This window comes from Rana temporaria, chromosome 2 (genome assembly GCF_905171775.1).
Source record: "Rana temporaria chromosome 2, aRanTem1.1, whole genome shotgun sequence".
Classification (NCBI taxonomy): Eukaryota; Metazoa; Chordata; class Amphibia; order Anura; family Ranidae; genus Rana; species Rana temporaria.
In genome coordinates, this window is record NC_053490.1 from 250,222,900 (window position 1) to 250,237,525 (window position 14,626).

The 14,626-nt window shown below is 41.5% G+C and overlaps 1 protein-coding gene across 1 annotated transcript in view; it reads right to left on the minus strand.

Moving 5' to 3' along the window:
- Positions 1-14,626, minus strand: part of ASL (argininosuccinate lyase) — a 53,829-nt gene that overhangs the window by 19,141 nt on the left and 20,062 nt on the right. Inside the window, exons 4-9 of the mRNA XM_040336765.1 lie at positions 12,082-12,165; positions 9,602-9,658; positions 7,992-8,089; positions 3,194-3,271; positions 2,588-2,665; positions 1,122-1,174 (exon numbers count right to left, since the gene is read on the minus strand). Of these exons, the coding sequence (XP_040192699.1) occupies positions 1,122-1,174; positions 2,588-2,665; positions 3,194-3,271; positions 7,992-8,089; positions 9,602-9,658; positions 12,082-12,165 (448 nt within the window). The remainder of the gene's footprint in view (positions 1-1,121; positions 1,175-2,587; positions 2,666-3,193; positions 3,272-7,991; positions 8,090-9,601; positions 9,659-12,081; positions 12,166-14,626) is intronic.

The following is a 14,626-nucleotide window of genomic DNA, read 5'->3' on the forward strand; positions in this document are numbered from 1 at the left end:
TTATCACAAACAAGGAAATCTTGAAATGCAAAAGATAAAAACAAGGAAGACCGCTGACAACCTGAAAACCTTTGAGGTTCTATGTAATGAACCCACCCATGAGGAACCTCCATGATGGACATTTGACACATACAAACATATGTAAAAATCACTGCTGTAATTTTCGCCCATAACCAGTGTGCTCCACCATTGTCGGATGATCGTGTATCTGCAGATGCCAGTTAATATAACAATTTTTTGTATATTCATATTCTATGGATGTGGAGTGATAGTTGTTGGTAACTGCTGGTGCTACATGCCTATGATCCACTACATGCTCCCTGTTGTTCTATCATGTTGCTGACTCACTGGAATTCTATTGTACAAGACAAGGGGGTTGATTTGCTAAAACTGGAGAATGCAAAATCTGGTGCAGCTGTGCATAGAAACCAATCAGCTTCTAAATAAGCTTGTTAAATAAAAAAAAACTGAAAGCTGATTGGTTTCTATGAAGAGCTGCACCAGATTTTGCGTTATCCAGCTTTAGTTATTTTGAATACTGGATGTGCAGCTGCCTACTGTCATCTGTCATAACTTGATCCGAAAATAACACATTATTGGAGTTACAAAGTGACAGACTAAGCCCAGGTTCACACTGGGCTGCGGGAGTGAAGCCGTGCGAGTTCAGCTGAACTCGCACAATTTCACTCCCGCTTGTCAGTCGCGATTTCGGACGCGATTTCAGAGACATCTGTGCAGGTTTCTGCACAGATGTCAATGTAAATCGCGCCCCGAAATCGCAAAAAGTAGTACAGGAACTACTTTTTGAAATAGGTGCAGCGCCGCAGATGCGGCGTCGCACCGATTAGGGCGGTGCCATTGCCAACAAATGCCGCCAATTTGAGATGCGATTTGACATGTCAAATCGCATCTCAAATCGTACCAATGTGAACCAGGGCGAATACAGAGAAAGGGAATGGTACTCATGGCAAAGTTAGTTTTTAACCTACATAATTAAACCAAACATCCGACTGAGTACTATGAGCAGCATCACTGTTTCCCTTCCTAGGTTTTATAAATTAGCCTAACAGTATTCAAATGGAACATCACAAACTTACAATTACATTTGTGTATATACATACCTTTGCGTAGAAGTTCCCTGTCTATTCCCAAAGGGTTTCCAGCTATTGCACCACTGGAAAAAAAAAAAACTTTAGAAATAGAACAGTGAGAATTACATTTCAAAATATTCTAGTGAAAAATAATAGCATAGTGTTCCACCTTAAATAATAAACAAACAATACATGTAATGTATTAATAAATTATTTAATTTTATATAGCAATTTGGCCATTTGTTGCTCTGCTCTACTGTGATGCTGATATTATGCTGCACTATCCCTTCCAGCCAGCAGGGGAGAGCTATAGCCAAACCAGCCCATATACCTCAATCTTCAATGCAGTGAACTGAGAACCATGGGAGTTCAAGATGGCAGCCGCACAATGGAGCAAATGGAGTCTTTACACTACTTTTTTTCTTGCCACCCATTAGAATGCTATGCAGTAACCTGACCCTCAATGATGTGCTTTTTGCTATTTGTTTCAGTGAGTTTCCTCGCTCTCATAGCAGTCTTAGTGTAACAGGCGCTCCGCGTGCCCTCTTCGTCCTATAGTGAGTTCCACGCTGGAACGCATTGCGGCGACCGCGCAATGACGTCTTAGCCCGGCGCTTCTTTTTGAATTAGTGCTATAAACAGAGCGGTGTGCTGACACGTTTATTGTAATCTTTCAACGCTAGGGGTTAGAGGCATGTTGTAATACCTCCACCCTTAGTAGCTCAACGCATTCCTATATGTGAGAGAGATGATGTAGTGAACCCACAAACTCCTTTTCTCTTATTGGAGTGACGCCTGGGGTCCAGTACTGAAATTTCACATAGCATAGAGAGGTGCATTGAAATCTTTCCCTAACCACAGTTGTGGTTCACTCTCATTCACCATAGTTTGTGACAAATGTGAATGGAGTGGAAAAGGGGTAGAAGATTGGTAACTCAGGCAGAGATTGGCAATGACACTTTTCAGGAGTGGGACATTAATGAACTGGGACATTTTCTAATCTGCCTTAATGATTGTTCTCCAGAAAGCAGTTGGCTGGAAGTCATATACAGGGACAAAGGTTAGAAGGCAATGGTCTTCTGATTGAGCCGTTTATAGTTTTTGTCATTTTGAGAGAATTGGTGGCTATACAAGCATGAATAAGGCTTAGCTGTGAAGAAATCGTGGCTGTTCTTCTAAAGCAAGCAATGAGCCATTATCAATAAGCAGAGTTGAGGAGGTGCAGAGTTATTTGAGCAGAAGCACTTAAATTGACTCCGAGCCTACAGTCATGTCACTGCAAATCACATGCTGGTTGATTTTCCAGAAATTACTTGCTTTTTCACTTTTCATACCAGAAGAAGCATTAGATTTCTGTTCTGATTTCAACTCAAATGTATGCAAACAAATGATAAGCCCTCCTAGCGCCATATGGTAAAAAGATAAAAGGTGGCTGAACAAATTATTTAATATTTCTAAGCTATATAGTCTGTGTCTATGCTATAAGGCAAGCTTACCTGCCAAGTGGCAAAACATTTATCCTCTTTCTTAGTTCTCCCAGTCTTTCAGCATCCCTACACAATGCAACTGCATGGCTGCACATAAAAGCACAAAATTATTTATAACCAAAATACAAATAACTAAATATATAATAACTGAAAAGTTATGAAGTGAAAAGGAAAAGGACGCAAAAAAATAAAAATACAAAACTGTCAGTGTGTGGTGATCAGGTGTTTCCACATTTGTCCATAGCAGGGCTTTTTTTCAGGGGGAACTTGGGGGAACTCAGTTCCACCACCTCTGGGTCAGACCCTTTGGTGCCTGCTCACCACAATCACTTGTAAACACAGAAGTCTGGCCACTAAAGCCTACATATTCATCATATTTCATCTTTAAAGAATACAAATGTATATATTTCATAAATGTCTGTATATTGAATAAATGGTGTTTTTATTAAAAAATAAATCTAATTTTACCAAGCCAATTCACTAAGTTTTGAGGTAACATTTGCAGCTTCAATTAAAAACATAACAGAGTAGCTGTCTGAATTACAAATTTTAAATCTGAAACATTTTTTACTGTACCAAGGTAAAAAGTATTTCTAAAAGTCTGGACTAAATTACCTCAGGATCCAGTGACTCCAGCGTATAGGCTGAGCCCTCTGCATGTGGGTATATCCTGGAAAAAGTATATCAATTTCTCTGAAGTAAAAATAAAAAAGAAAGATATATATTATAAAATGTGGCAAGGTTCAGTAAAACAGTCAACTAAATACTTTGCCAGATCATAGCGAGGATATTTTGTGGCCAGTGCTAAAATTTTGTTTCACAAATTTGATTAAAATGTTGCAATGTATAAGCTCTGAATTTGCATAATTGACTCATAATTAAGATTTTATTAGTATTGGTGTGGTGAATTGACTCTGGGATTGTTTATCTTTTTTATGTTTCCTGTTATGGTTACTCTTTTTTTTCCCAGGTTCTAAAGGCAGACTTCTTATCTTAAAGGGGTTGTAAAGATAAAAAACAAATTCCCCTAAATAGCTTCCTTTACCTTAGTGCAGTCCTCCTTCACTTATCCCATCCTTCAATTTTGCCTTTAAATGTCCTTATTTCTTCTGAGAAATCCTCACTTCCTGTTCTGTCTGTAACTACACACCGTAATGCAAGGCTTTCTCCCTGGTGTGGAGAAAGCCTCTTGAGGGGGCGAGCAGGAGTGTCAGGACGCTCACTAACACACAGTTCCTTTCTCTATCTGCAAAGTAGAGTGTCCTGACTTGCCTGCTCACCCCCTCCCCCCTCAAGAGGCTTTCTCCACACCAGGGAGAAAGCCTCACATTACTGTGTGGAGTTACAGACAGAAGCACAGGAAACAAGGATTTCGCAGAAGAAATAAGGACATTTAAAAGAAAAATCTAAGGATGAGGTAAGTGAAGGAGGACTGCACTAAGGTAAAGGAAGCTATTTAGGGAAAAAAATGTTTGACCTTTACAACCACTTTAATACATTCTAAGTGTGCAGCAGCCCTCATCCCCCCAATACTTACCTGAGTCCCATCTCGTTCCAGCGATGTTGCACATTTTTCAAAACAACTGCACAGAGCAGGCAAGTATAACATGTTTGTTATTTAAACAAAACAATACAAAAAAATACTTTAATATCACTTTAACACTGGATGACATCTGCATTTTATCATGTTCATTGCACAAAGACAACATGTTGAGGTTTAAAGCGGGGGTTCCGCGGGAAAACCTATTTTTTTTTCATATGCTTCTGCCGCTCTTACCTTATATAATAGTGTATTTGCCTGTCCTAATATTAGAGCCGCCACCATTCTGATTCAGCCGCAAAAGATGAGTTTTAAAAAATCTTGGATGGACGCTTCCATCTTGCTTGTGGGCACTCTGAAGCCCACAAGCAAATCCTTCCGGGATGATCGGCTGCGAGAGTCATGTGACGTAGGAAATCACGCAAGATTTCTTCTCTTCAGCTAAGGAATCGTCTCCTGGGCAGCGTCACGCTTTGCTCCCAGGAGACATTGCAAACTCGCCCCAGAAATCAATGGGCCGATCGCAGCTAAAGTGACACGCCCACTCCCGCGGGAGCTGAACCAGGAAGTGCCTTGTTCACAAAGGAGAAAACAAGGTATGGACTTAATTTAACAAAAATTTGGACAGCGAACTGGAAATGTACACTGATCCCCTGTGATTAAGGTGTACTTTAATTTAGGGTGAACCTCCGCTTTTTATTAAAAAAAAAAAAATGTCAGTCAATCTGTGCCCTTAAAAACTTTCAGCTAAGAAATTTTAATATGCTTGCAGTCCTTAACCACTTCCTTACTGGGCATTTAAACCCCCTTCCTGCCCAGACCAATTTTCAGCGCTGACGCATTTTGAATGACAATTGCGCGGTCATACAACACTGTACCCAAATTATATTTTTATCATTTTTTGCCCACAAATAGAGCTTTATTTTGGTGGTATTTGATCACCTCTGTGGTTATTATTTTTTGCGCTATAAACAAAAAAAAGACAGAAAATTTTGAAAAAAAAATAAAATTTTTTTTACATTTTGTTATAATAATATTCCATTTTTTTTAAACTATTTTTTTTTCTCAGTTTAGGCCGATACGTATTCTTCTACATATTTTTGGTAAAAAAAAAAAAAAAGCAATAAGTGTATATTGATTGGTTTGCGCAAAAGTTATAGCGTCTACAAAATAGGGGATAGATGTATGATTTTTTTTTTTTACTAGTAATGGCAGCGATCTGCGATTTTTGTCAGGCCTACGATATTGCGGCGGACATATCGGACACTTTTGAAACTATTTTGGAACTATTCACATTTATACAGCGAACAGTGCTATAAATATGCACTGTGATTACTGTATAAATGTGACTGGCAGGGAAGGGGTTAACACTAGGGGGCGAGGAAGGGGTTAAATGTATTCGCTGGGAGTGATTCTTACTGTGTGGGGAGGGGACTGACTGGGGGAGGTGACCGATCTGTGTCCCTATGTACATTGGACACAGCATCGGTCTCCTCTCTCCCTAACAGGACGTGGAGCTCTGTGTTTACACACAGAGCTTCACGTCCTTGCTCTGTCACTGCCGATCACGGGCACCTGGCGGCCGCCAGGCACGCGCATTGGCATTACGTGACACGCCGGGCACAGTTTTTCCCCGCTGCGCGCCCTCGGCGGCGCGCAGGGAATGTAAATAGCAAGACGTCCAGGGACGTCCATCCGGCAATTGTGGACGTCTTTCGTCTGCAGTGTGGGTCTCATGTGGTAAAGGGGTTGTAAAGGTTTTTTTTTTTTGTTTCTAAATAAGGTTCCTTTAAGCTAGTGCATTGTTGGTTCACTTACCTTTTCCTTCCATTTCCCTTCTAAAAAATTTTTTTCTCTTTGTCTGAATTTCTCGTTTCCTGTTTCTCCTCAGTAAGCTTGCCCCCATCATCCGAGCTGTTCTGGTTGGGGGCTTGTCAGTCAGAACAGCTTACTGAGGAGGAACAGGAAGTGAGAAATTCAGACAAAGAAAACAAATAAAAAACATTTAGAAGGGAAATTAAAGGAAAAGGTAAGTGAACCAACAATGCACTAGCTTAAAGGAACCTATTTAGAAAATAAAAAACGAACCTTTATAACCCCTTTAAGTGTAATTCCAATCAGTCCCTTTTTTTTGAGCTGGTTAGAACTGCTGTCAGGATTTTCTTGATGAGACAAATAGGTTAGAGGTGATGCTAGATCAGGTTTTTCTGGCCTGTACAATCAATTGTCTCCCCCCCCCCCCAACTTTAGTCAGCCACAAACCTTAAGATTGTTTACCAGGTATGGCTATTTTCAGGTAAAAGTGTTGTATATGTGAGCTTAAATGGCCCATGTTTATAACAATGCAAATAAAGAGAATAGCACGTTAAAGACAATCACACAACTACAGTTTTTTGCTTGAACTGTGGTGCTTGAGGGATAATATAAAAAAAAAAATTGGTGCACAAATTTACCTGCTCTAGATAAACTTATACAAATAAATGTTTTAGAAAAAGTATTCCTCTAATGCAAAATAACCTGAATGTAGCCAGACAGTTCATGTTGCCCAATTACAACAGGGGCAATGTGAGGACATTGGTCTGTAAAAGTTCAAGGTTACATTTCTTACAAAAACAGAGTGGACTATCAGCATTCAGCACGCATTATGTTGCAAGCAGCAGGTCATAACCTGCTTGTTTGTAGGCAGTGGTTTTGCATTTCCCAATCACAGTAAGACCCGGTTCACACTGGGGCGACACGTCAGGTGGCTCAGCCGCCTGACGAGTCGCGTCCCATTGAATGCAATGGAACCGTTGTAATAGGAGCGACGCAAGTCGCTCCGACTTAGAAAAAGGTTCCTGTACGACAGTGATGGGGAACCTTGGCACCCCAGGTGTTTTGGAACTACATTTCCCATGATGCTCAACTACACTGCAGAGTGCATTAGCATCATGGGAAATGTAGTTCCAAAACACCTGGGGTGCCAAGGTTCCCCATCACTGCTGTACGACTTCGGGGGCGACCTGCATTGACTTCTATACAGAAGTCGTTTTGCAAATCACCTCTGAAGTCGTCCTCAGGATGACTTGCAGAGTCGCCCCTGAAGTCGTGCCGCTGCAGTGTGAACCGACTCTTATGCTGGGTGCTGGCAACGATTTCTTTTTTTCTAAAGGAAAAATTGCATCAATATTTTTGGCTTTTTTTTTATGAATGTACTCAGTGTAAAATTAGTTGTTACATTTGTAACATGTTACAAAAACTGCTTCCAAACTACCAACCAGATTTCCCTGGTTCTCCATCTCTGAATATGCAATGGCCACATAAAGTATTCACCCCATAGGCGTGCGCACAGGGTGTGCCAGGTGTGCCCAGGCACACCCTAATCACCCTGTGAGGCACAGATTCCCCCTACTGCCCTGGCTCCCATCTTTCCCCCCGCAGCGCTGCCAGCTTCCCTCCTCAACTATTGGCTGTTGCTGCTGGGATGTTTTAGGAGTGGGGAAGGGCCAGTAAATATGTAATTTACCGGCCCCTTCCTTTCTGAATGAACATTGTGAGTGATCGGTAGTGCGTGTTTGGGCTTTGGGGTGCACACCCTAATGCAATAGACTGCGCACACCTATGATTCACCCCTTGGGCCTATTCATAGACTTATTATTATTCATAGTCCTATTCAAAAGACTTGGGCCTGTCATAGACCACCACAAAACAGTGGATTTTTTTTCCCCCATTCATGAACAAAAATGGACTTCTGTAAAAAGAAAAGAAAATGAATTTACCCATTGACACACCAAAATTGTCACTTAGCCAATTGTTTTTGGAAAGGATATATAATTGGTTAAATTGAGATAAGATATTTACTATAGCAGAATAGACTACACAGCCTTCACTTACATTGCTGCTCTGTCTACCATGGTCCTGATAAGACGTGTTAAATGCAAGTGAAGAGCAGAGCAGGAATCTCGCAACCACAACCTCATGTCTGTTACAACCTGTGAGCAAAAAAAAAAAAAAAAAAACACCAGATGTAATACTTAAAGTGTATTTAGAAAATAAAATACATGTTAATTCTGCTGAACTAACAACTTCCTGTTCTTCCTACCTCTACTATTGTTATCAATAAGTATTGCTCCTGGTTTTCTCTGTTGACTACAGAATACCTTCCCCTATGTTATGGAGAAGAGACGAGGCGAAGGTGTTCTGTAGTCCTGTCCTAGGGTGACAATGTTGTTCTTTCACAGGTAAAGTAAAGTGAGTATGCGCTGTCAGCCTAGAAAGGAAGTGTGTTAGCCCACACTCACATTTGTGAAAAGGGCCATGTGTGATCATTTGCGAGGACCCCAGCGGGGGTTCCTGCCAGTTAGTTGCAGGAGGCAGCCCAAATGAAAGCAATGGGAGGCACACAGTTCCTGCAGCTAATCATGGCTGTTTGCATGTATTCGCTCATGGACCGATTACGTGTAAGTAATGACCCACGAACGCAGACAGTCTATATCCAGGGCCCACCATTTGCAGGTAATTGCTCAATGACCTATTACATGCAAGTGGCCGAAATTAGCCGTGGAAACTGTCTGCGCTCCTATTGCTTTCAATAGGGCTGTCTTCCAAAGTCAGTTCCCAGTAATAACTGGGAACCTTCACATACGATTTCACATGGGCCCCATTCGAAATGGTATTTTTAATACTATTTATGGGTTACTATTTTTTCCCCCCCCAATTTCTTAGCAATCCTATTGTATAGCCTTGAATGAGTTTATTTACCAACTATATGTAATGATTGTGGTTGTGAACAAGCAAGCTATCACTTGTGAAACGTGTCTACCATTGCCTGTATTTGTCTGACCCTTTTGACAATAAAGATGACATCAAGATAAGTTGGAGTTCCAGTGTGCGACCAATTTCTTGTTTTATTCGTCTCCCACGGTGGTGAGCCGAGGTCTGCACCTGTGATCTACCTTACACCTGATTCTGCCTGGAGCGGTGTGCTTCTCCTCTTTCTTTGCTGTGATATCTAATGATGTACCCGTTAGGTGGATATGGGTCTTTTGTGAATGAATGGGACTCATTGCTCAATTCACTATCTTTTTTTAGTAATTTCTGCCATTTTGAAGCACAAACAGCACAGTATATGTGGCCTTCAGAAACTTTGGCACTTAATAAGTGACAGGGCATAGAACTATCTGTGGAAAGCAAAAGGTCCATATTTTCATGTATCTGTGCGTATTTGTGGGCAGGTCAGGGATGATTGCCAAAAATACATTCCTTCAACACATCAAAAAATAACAGCAATAGGATAACTGGCTTATGACTAAATTAGCACTAGCATATGTATGTGTTGGCCTGACTGACTGATGGAGACAATAAAAAAATGTAGGTTCCACCAAGGCAGAATGTGCTGTGAACAGCCTGCAAAATATAGTAGGCTATTATGTTTGCAAAATATAATACGCTACAAATAATGTTATATCCCAATAATAAATAGTGTATCAAGGAATGAAAGATACCTGATCATTTCGGCTGCGTCCAGTATGGAGCTTTCCCGCAGGTTCTCCTATTAGCTCCTAGACAGAAGTAAGACAGGAGGAGTGTTCATTACAGATAAAGCAATAAGGGGCAAGAGGCAGAATACAACCGCACTATAGAAGGATGCACAATAAATTATTCTCTACTTTAAAATTTGAAATCCACCAACATTTTAATAAGTAGAAGTTTAATTACCATCAGAATCTAAGCTAAAATATTTCAGAAGGCTGACACAAGGTCTCGGCAGCAGCACTAATGTAATAAAAAAATGTCACTGTGGTCTCGGTCAGTGGTTCCTGGTTGGAGGCAGTAAAGAAAAGACTATTCTAGGTCTATTCCATTTTTACACAGAAGATATAAAAAAGCAAGGATCTGCTTTTCTTAAGGAGATGGAAAAAATGTAGTCGTAACCTTGCATTATGATATACAGGGATGTACAATGTAATACTGACATATAATCACACACATAGGTTGAACTTGATGGACTTTTTTTAACCTCACTATGTAACTATGATGACATCTAATAGGAATGAGGTTCATTGTGTAGCACTCTTCATTAAATTAATCTTTTACACACATGAGATGGTTTGCTCACAAGGGTTATGCAGTGTATGACCAACTGGAAGAATAAAGGGCAGTACCTCATGGCAGGGGTCAAGTCCTGGGGAAAAAAGTGTGGGAACTCCCACCCAAGATCCACTCCCCTACCAAAAAAATAAATAAATTATAGCTCATATGCATAATTACTAAACCGCATTTTTTTTTTTTTTTTCGATCCACTGTAGCTTAGTAATCCTTTATGTTACTGGCCGCTTCCTGTATATGGATTCATTGGGTAGTGTGCAGGTATTTTGTCACTTCCTCGATGCCGCAATGTCTCCTGGGATCTTTTGTCATTGTTCCCAGGAGACATTGCGGAGGTCTGCCGCAAGTTATCGCGGGATTTAGAAAGAAGCACGTTTTTTCTAAATCCTGCGATAACTCGCGGCAGACCTCTGCAATGTCTCCTGGGAACAATGACAAAAGCTCCCAGGAGACACTACGGCATCGAGCAAGTGACAGAATACCCGCACACTACCCGATGAATCCATATACAGGAAGCCAGTAACATAAAGGATTACTAAGGTTCCCCTGCCCCTGACAGTGACTCGAGCTGGGCATCGCCGCTTAGTGAAGGATTGGCTGGGGTGGCTCGGCTGCTCTAGTCCTGCAAAGGGAACTGCGTTCCTGCTGTGAAAAAAGTGCAGGAACTCTGTTCCCACGCGTTCCCGCAGGACTTGAGCCCTGCCTCATGGCAACCAATGTGTTGCTGTAGATTACCGGCTTGTAGAGTGAAACCCATGGGAGTTTTTCACTGGCTGTTTCAACTAAACATTTACAATATCATTCATTATTACTGTATATTCTATTATTACAGAGGAACTCCAGGTAAACTACTAAATACACAGATGAACTATATATGAGGAAGTTACTTTGAATTTATGTCCATCCAGGAAGGGCAGGAGACCTGATTTTTGTTTCTCAGATTGGTTGAGTACCACTTACAGGTCTCCTCTCCGTCCCCAGCTTGTGCATTGACAGTGAAGGAAAAGCAGCATACTGATGAGCTCACTCCGTCACTTTGAATTCACCTATTCGTCTATCGGCATGCAGCATGTCAGCAAATTAACCGACTGGCTTTTTTTGCCTTTTCAACTTCTCCCAGTCTGAGTTCTGGTGTACGGTGGATTGAAGAGGATGATACCAAGTCAAACTCAGGTACTTATTTTCTGATATACTGTAATAATGAATGAATACGTGCATTAGTTTGTGCTTTATATCTGCCTGGAGTTTAGCTATAAGGACATATATATGGAGGCAGAAAATGGCAAGGTTCCTGGCCCCATCTCGTAATGTGAAAATAAATATGATTAAACCAATAAAATGAATAAAAGGCCATGCTCACGACTCATGAAAAAAGCCTTATGTCAGTTAATATGGTTTGGTAAAAAACAAAGCAACTGCATAGGATAAGTATGTCAGTGTGGTGTCTAACTGTCCCTGCAAAGAGAAAAAAAAAAAAAGAAGTTTGCTAAATTTCGAGGAGCGAATACAGTCACCAAATATATTGCTGGACATTATGAAGTCAATATTGTTGTCCTCTAACATAAAACACAGGAATGAATGGTCATATGTGTATTGGAATCAGCAACAGGTATGTTATTTAAAACAGAACTTTTTAATCAGGTCCTTAATGCAATGGGTTAAAAAAAAAAAAAAATTGTCTATTTAACCAGTTATGAACGTTGGTATACCAGATAAAGCGCCATTAAAATCCCCTGGGTATATTTGATACGAAAGTTGACAGTCGAACTGTCCTTTTGACTGTCTGGTACCTGGCTGTGTTGCAGAAGTGCTGACAGTGGCTTGTGTATTAATGAAACCTGCTAACACTGGCACAAAACAATGACTAAATGGCTACCTTGAGGCGGCGTTCATTGGCAGTGTGTATATCCTCATCAGCTTTTGTCAACACAAATGTGCCTCTAGACCATTCCTCGTGGATCTGTAAGGAATGAATAAATAACATATTTTACAAATGCAGAAACGGTCATTACTTCTAAAAATTCTATTCTTCCATTATTATGCATAGGATGAAGTATGCAGCCAGTGAAGTCAAGAGACCTGAGCTAAAATCTTGTTTTGGGTCATAAATAAGTAAGGATAAAGGCCCGGATTGACATACATTGGCGCATATTTATGACGGCGTAGCGTATCTAATATACGCCACGCCGATGTAGCGCAGAGAGGCAAGCACCCAATTCACAAAGCACTTGCCTCCCAAACTGCGCTGGGTTCCCTCGGCGTAAGCCGTCGTAGGTGGAAGTGGGTGTGAGCCATGCTAATGAGGCGTGACCCCATGCAAATGATGGGCCGAGTGCCATACAAGTACTTAAAACGACCGGCGCATGCGCCGTCCCGTGGGCGTATCCCAGTGCGCATGCTCAGAATCACGTCGGAACTACTCCCTAAGATACGACGGATCACTGCCTACGACATGAACGTAACCTACGCCCAGCCCTATTTACGTACTACGTAAACGATGTAAAATACCACGGCTGTGTTCCCTGGTCCATACCTTAGCATGAGTTGCGCCTCATATATGGGGAATAACTTTACGCCGGACGTACGACTTACGCAAACCGTGTATATTATGCGCCGGGCGCAAGTATGTTCGTGAATCGGCGTATCTCCCTCATTTGCATATGTGCATAGAAAATCCATGGGAGCGGCAAATGCGCCCAGCGTAAATATGCGCCTACGATACGCCGGCGTAGGCAAGTTACGTCGGTCAGATCAAGCCTATTTTTAGGCGTATCTCAGTTTGTGGGCACGGCACACAGATACAACGGCGCATATTTAGACTTACGAGGCGTATATCAAGATACGTCGGCGTAAGTGCTTTGTAAAGACTTTAAGCAAGGATAAAAAATGTCAGCTTCCTTATTTCTGTTCTGAAAAGTTTCTTAAAAGTGAACCTTTCCTTTCCCGAGTATGTGAACATACTGTAGTGGTACCTTCATAAATCAGCGGTTTTAAATGTACTCCTCTATTCCCCAAAATGTGCAGTCTAAGAAAACTAAACACGATTATTGATATGTGAAGGTTGTCTTTAGGTAGAAAAAGTGAAGAGCCCTACACTCCATCTCTAGTATAATCTAGCATGGCAGGATTTCTCCAATTTACTCATTTGTAGTCGTACAGTAGGTCTGCCAGGGGCAGCGAGGAACTGCTGGCCAATATTTGGGGTTTTCAAGGGGCTCCTTATCAGATAAAAACATTAGGACCTTGGCATAATGGACATCAAAGCTGCAAAAAGTGTTTGCTGGTCCACACAGAGATCACACGGATTGATGTCTAGGTTCTATGCACATAGAGGGTTATTTGCTAAAGGAAAATACAAGCGCAAACTACAAGCGCAAACTACAAGTGCAAAGTGCACTTGGAAGTGCAGTCGCTGTAGATCCGAGGGGGACATGCAAGGAAAATAAAATACAGCATTTTAGCTTGCACATGATTGGATGATAAAATCAGCAGAGTTTCCCCTCATTTAAGATCTACCCCTCAGATTTACAGCGACTGCACTTCCAAGTGCACTTGTAGTGCAAAGTGGATTTGCCTTTAGTAAATAACCCCCATAGAGTGCAGGATCATGATCTGTGCAGAAAAGAACAAACTGAAGGGAAGGTTTAGGATTTGGGCAGAAAATGAGACATGGTACGCTGGCAGGTAGTGCCCTTTATTCAGCAGAATGTGGATGTGGAAATGGTTTTAATTCTAGGATAATTCCCAGTCTGAAATTTTAGGAATTAGGGCAGAGTGGCTCTAGAAAGTTCTGAAGCCTCCTCCCCTGCCCTCCCACTCCCATTGTGTGTCTTCTTGCACCATGTTTACCACTACTGCATTATTGGGGTTGCAAACATACTGGCCACCACTAGACACAGAACTTGTGCCGTCTGGTGTTCTTCACATTCCCCAGATGCACAGTATAATGCAATCTAGAAGCATTGGTTCTGTTGGTAAAATGTAGCTGGAGAATGACAAAATGGAGACTGCTTAAATGCTTACAACAGAACTGAAAAGAACCCTGGCACCAAACCAGTGTAATCTGAAATAACCCATCAGAGTTGTTTTCTTGCTGCCAAGACTGTAATGGTATATGAAAAGTATATGAACCAGCCAGTCCATAATATTAGATGCACAGTATGGGCCAGATTCACAAAAGAGATACGCCGTCGTATCCCTGTTTCTATCTATGCGGCTGATTCATAGAATCAGTTACGCATAGATATCCCTAAGATCCGACAGGTGTAATAGTTTTACACAGTCGGATCTTAGGATGCAGTACCGCGGCCGCCGCTGGGGGGAGTTTGCGTCGTAAACCAGCGTCGGGTATGCAAATTAGGAGTTACGGCGATCCACAAAGCTTTTTCCCGTCGTTACGTCGCCGCGACTGTTAGTTTGCC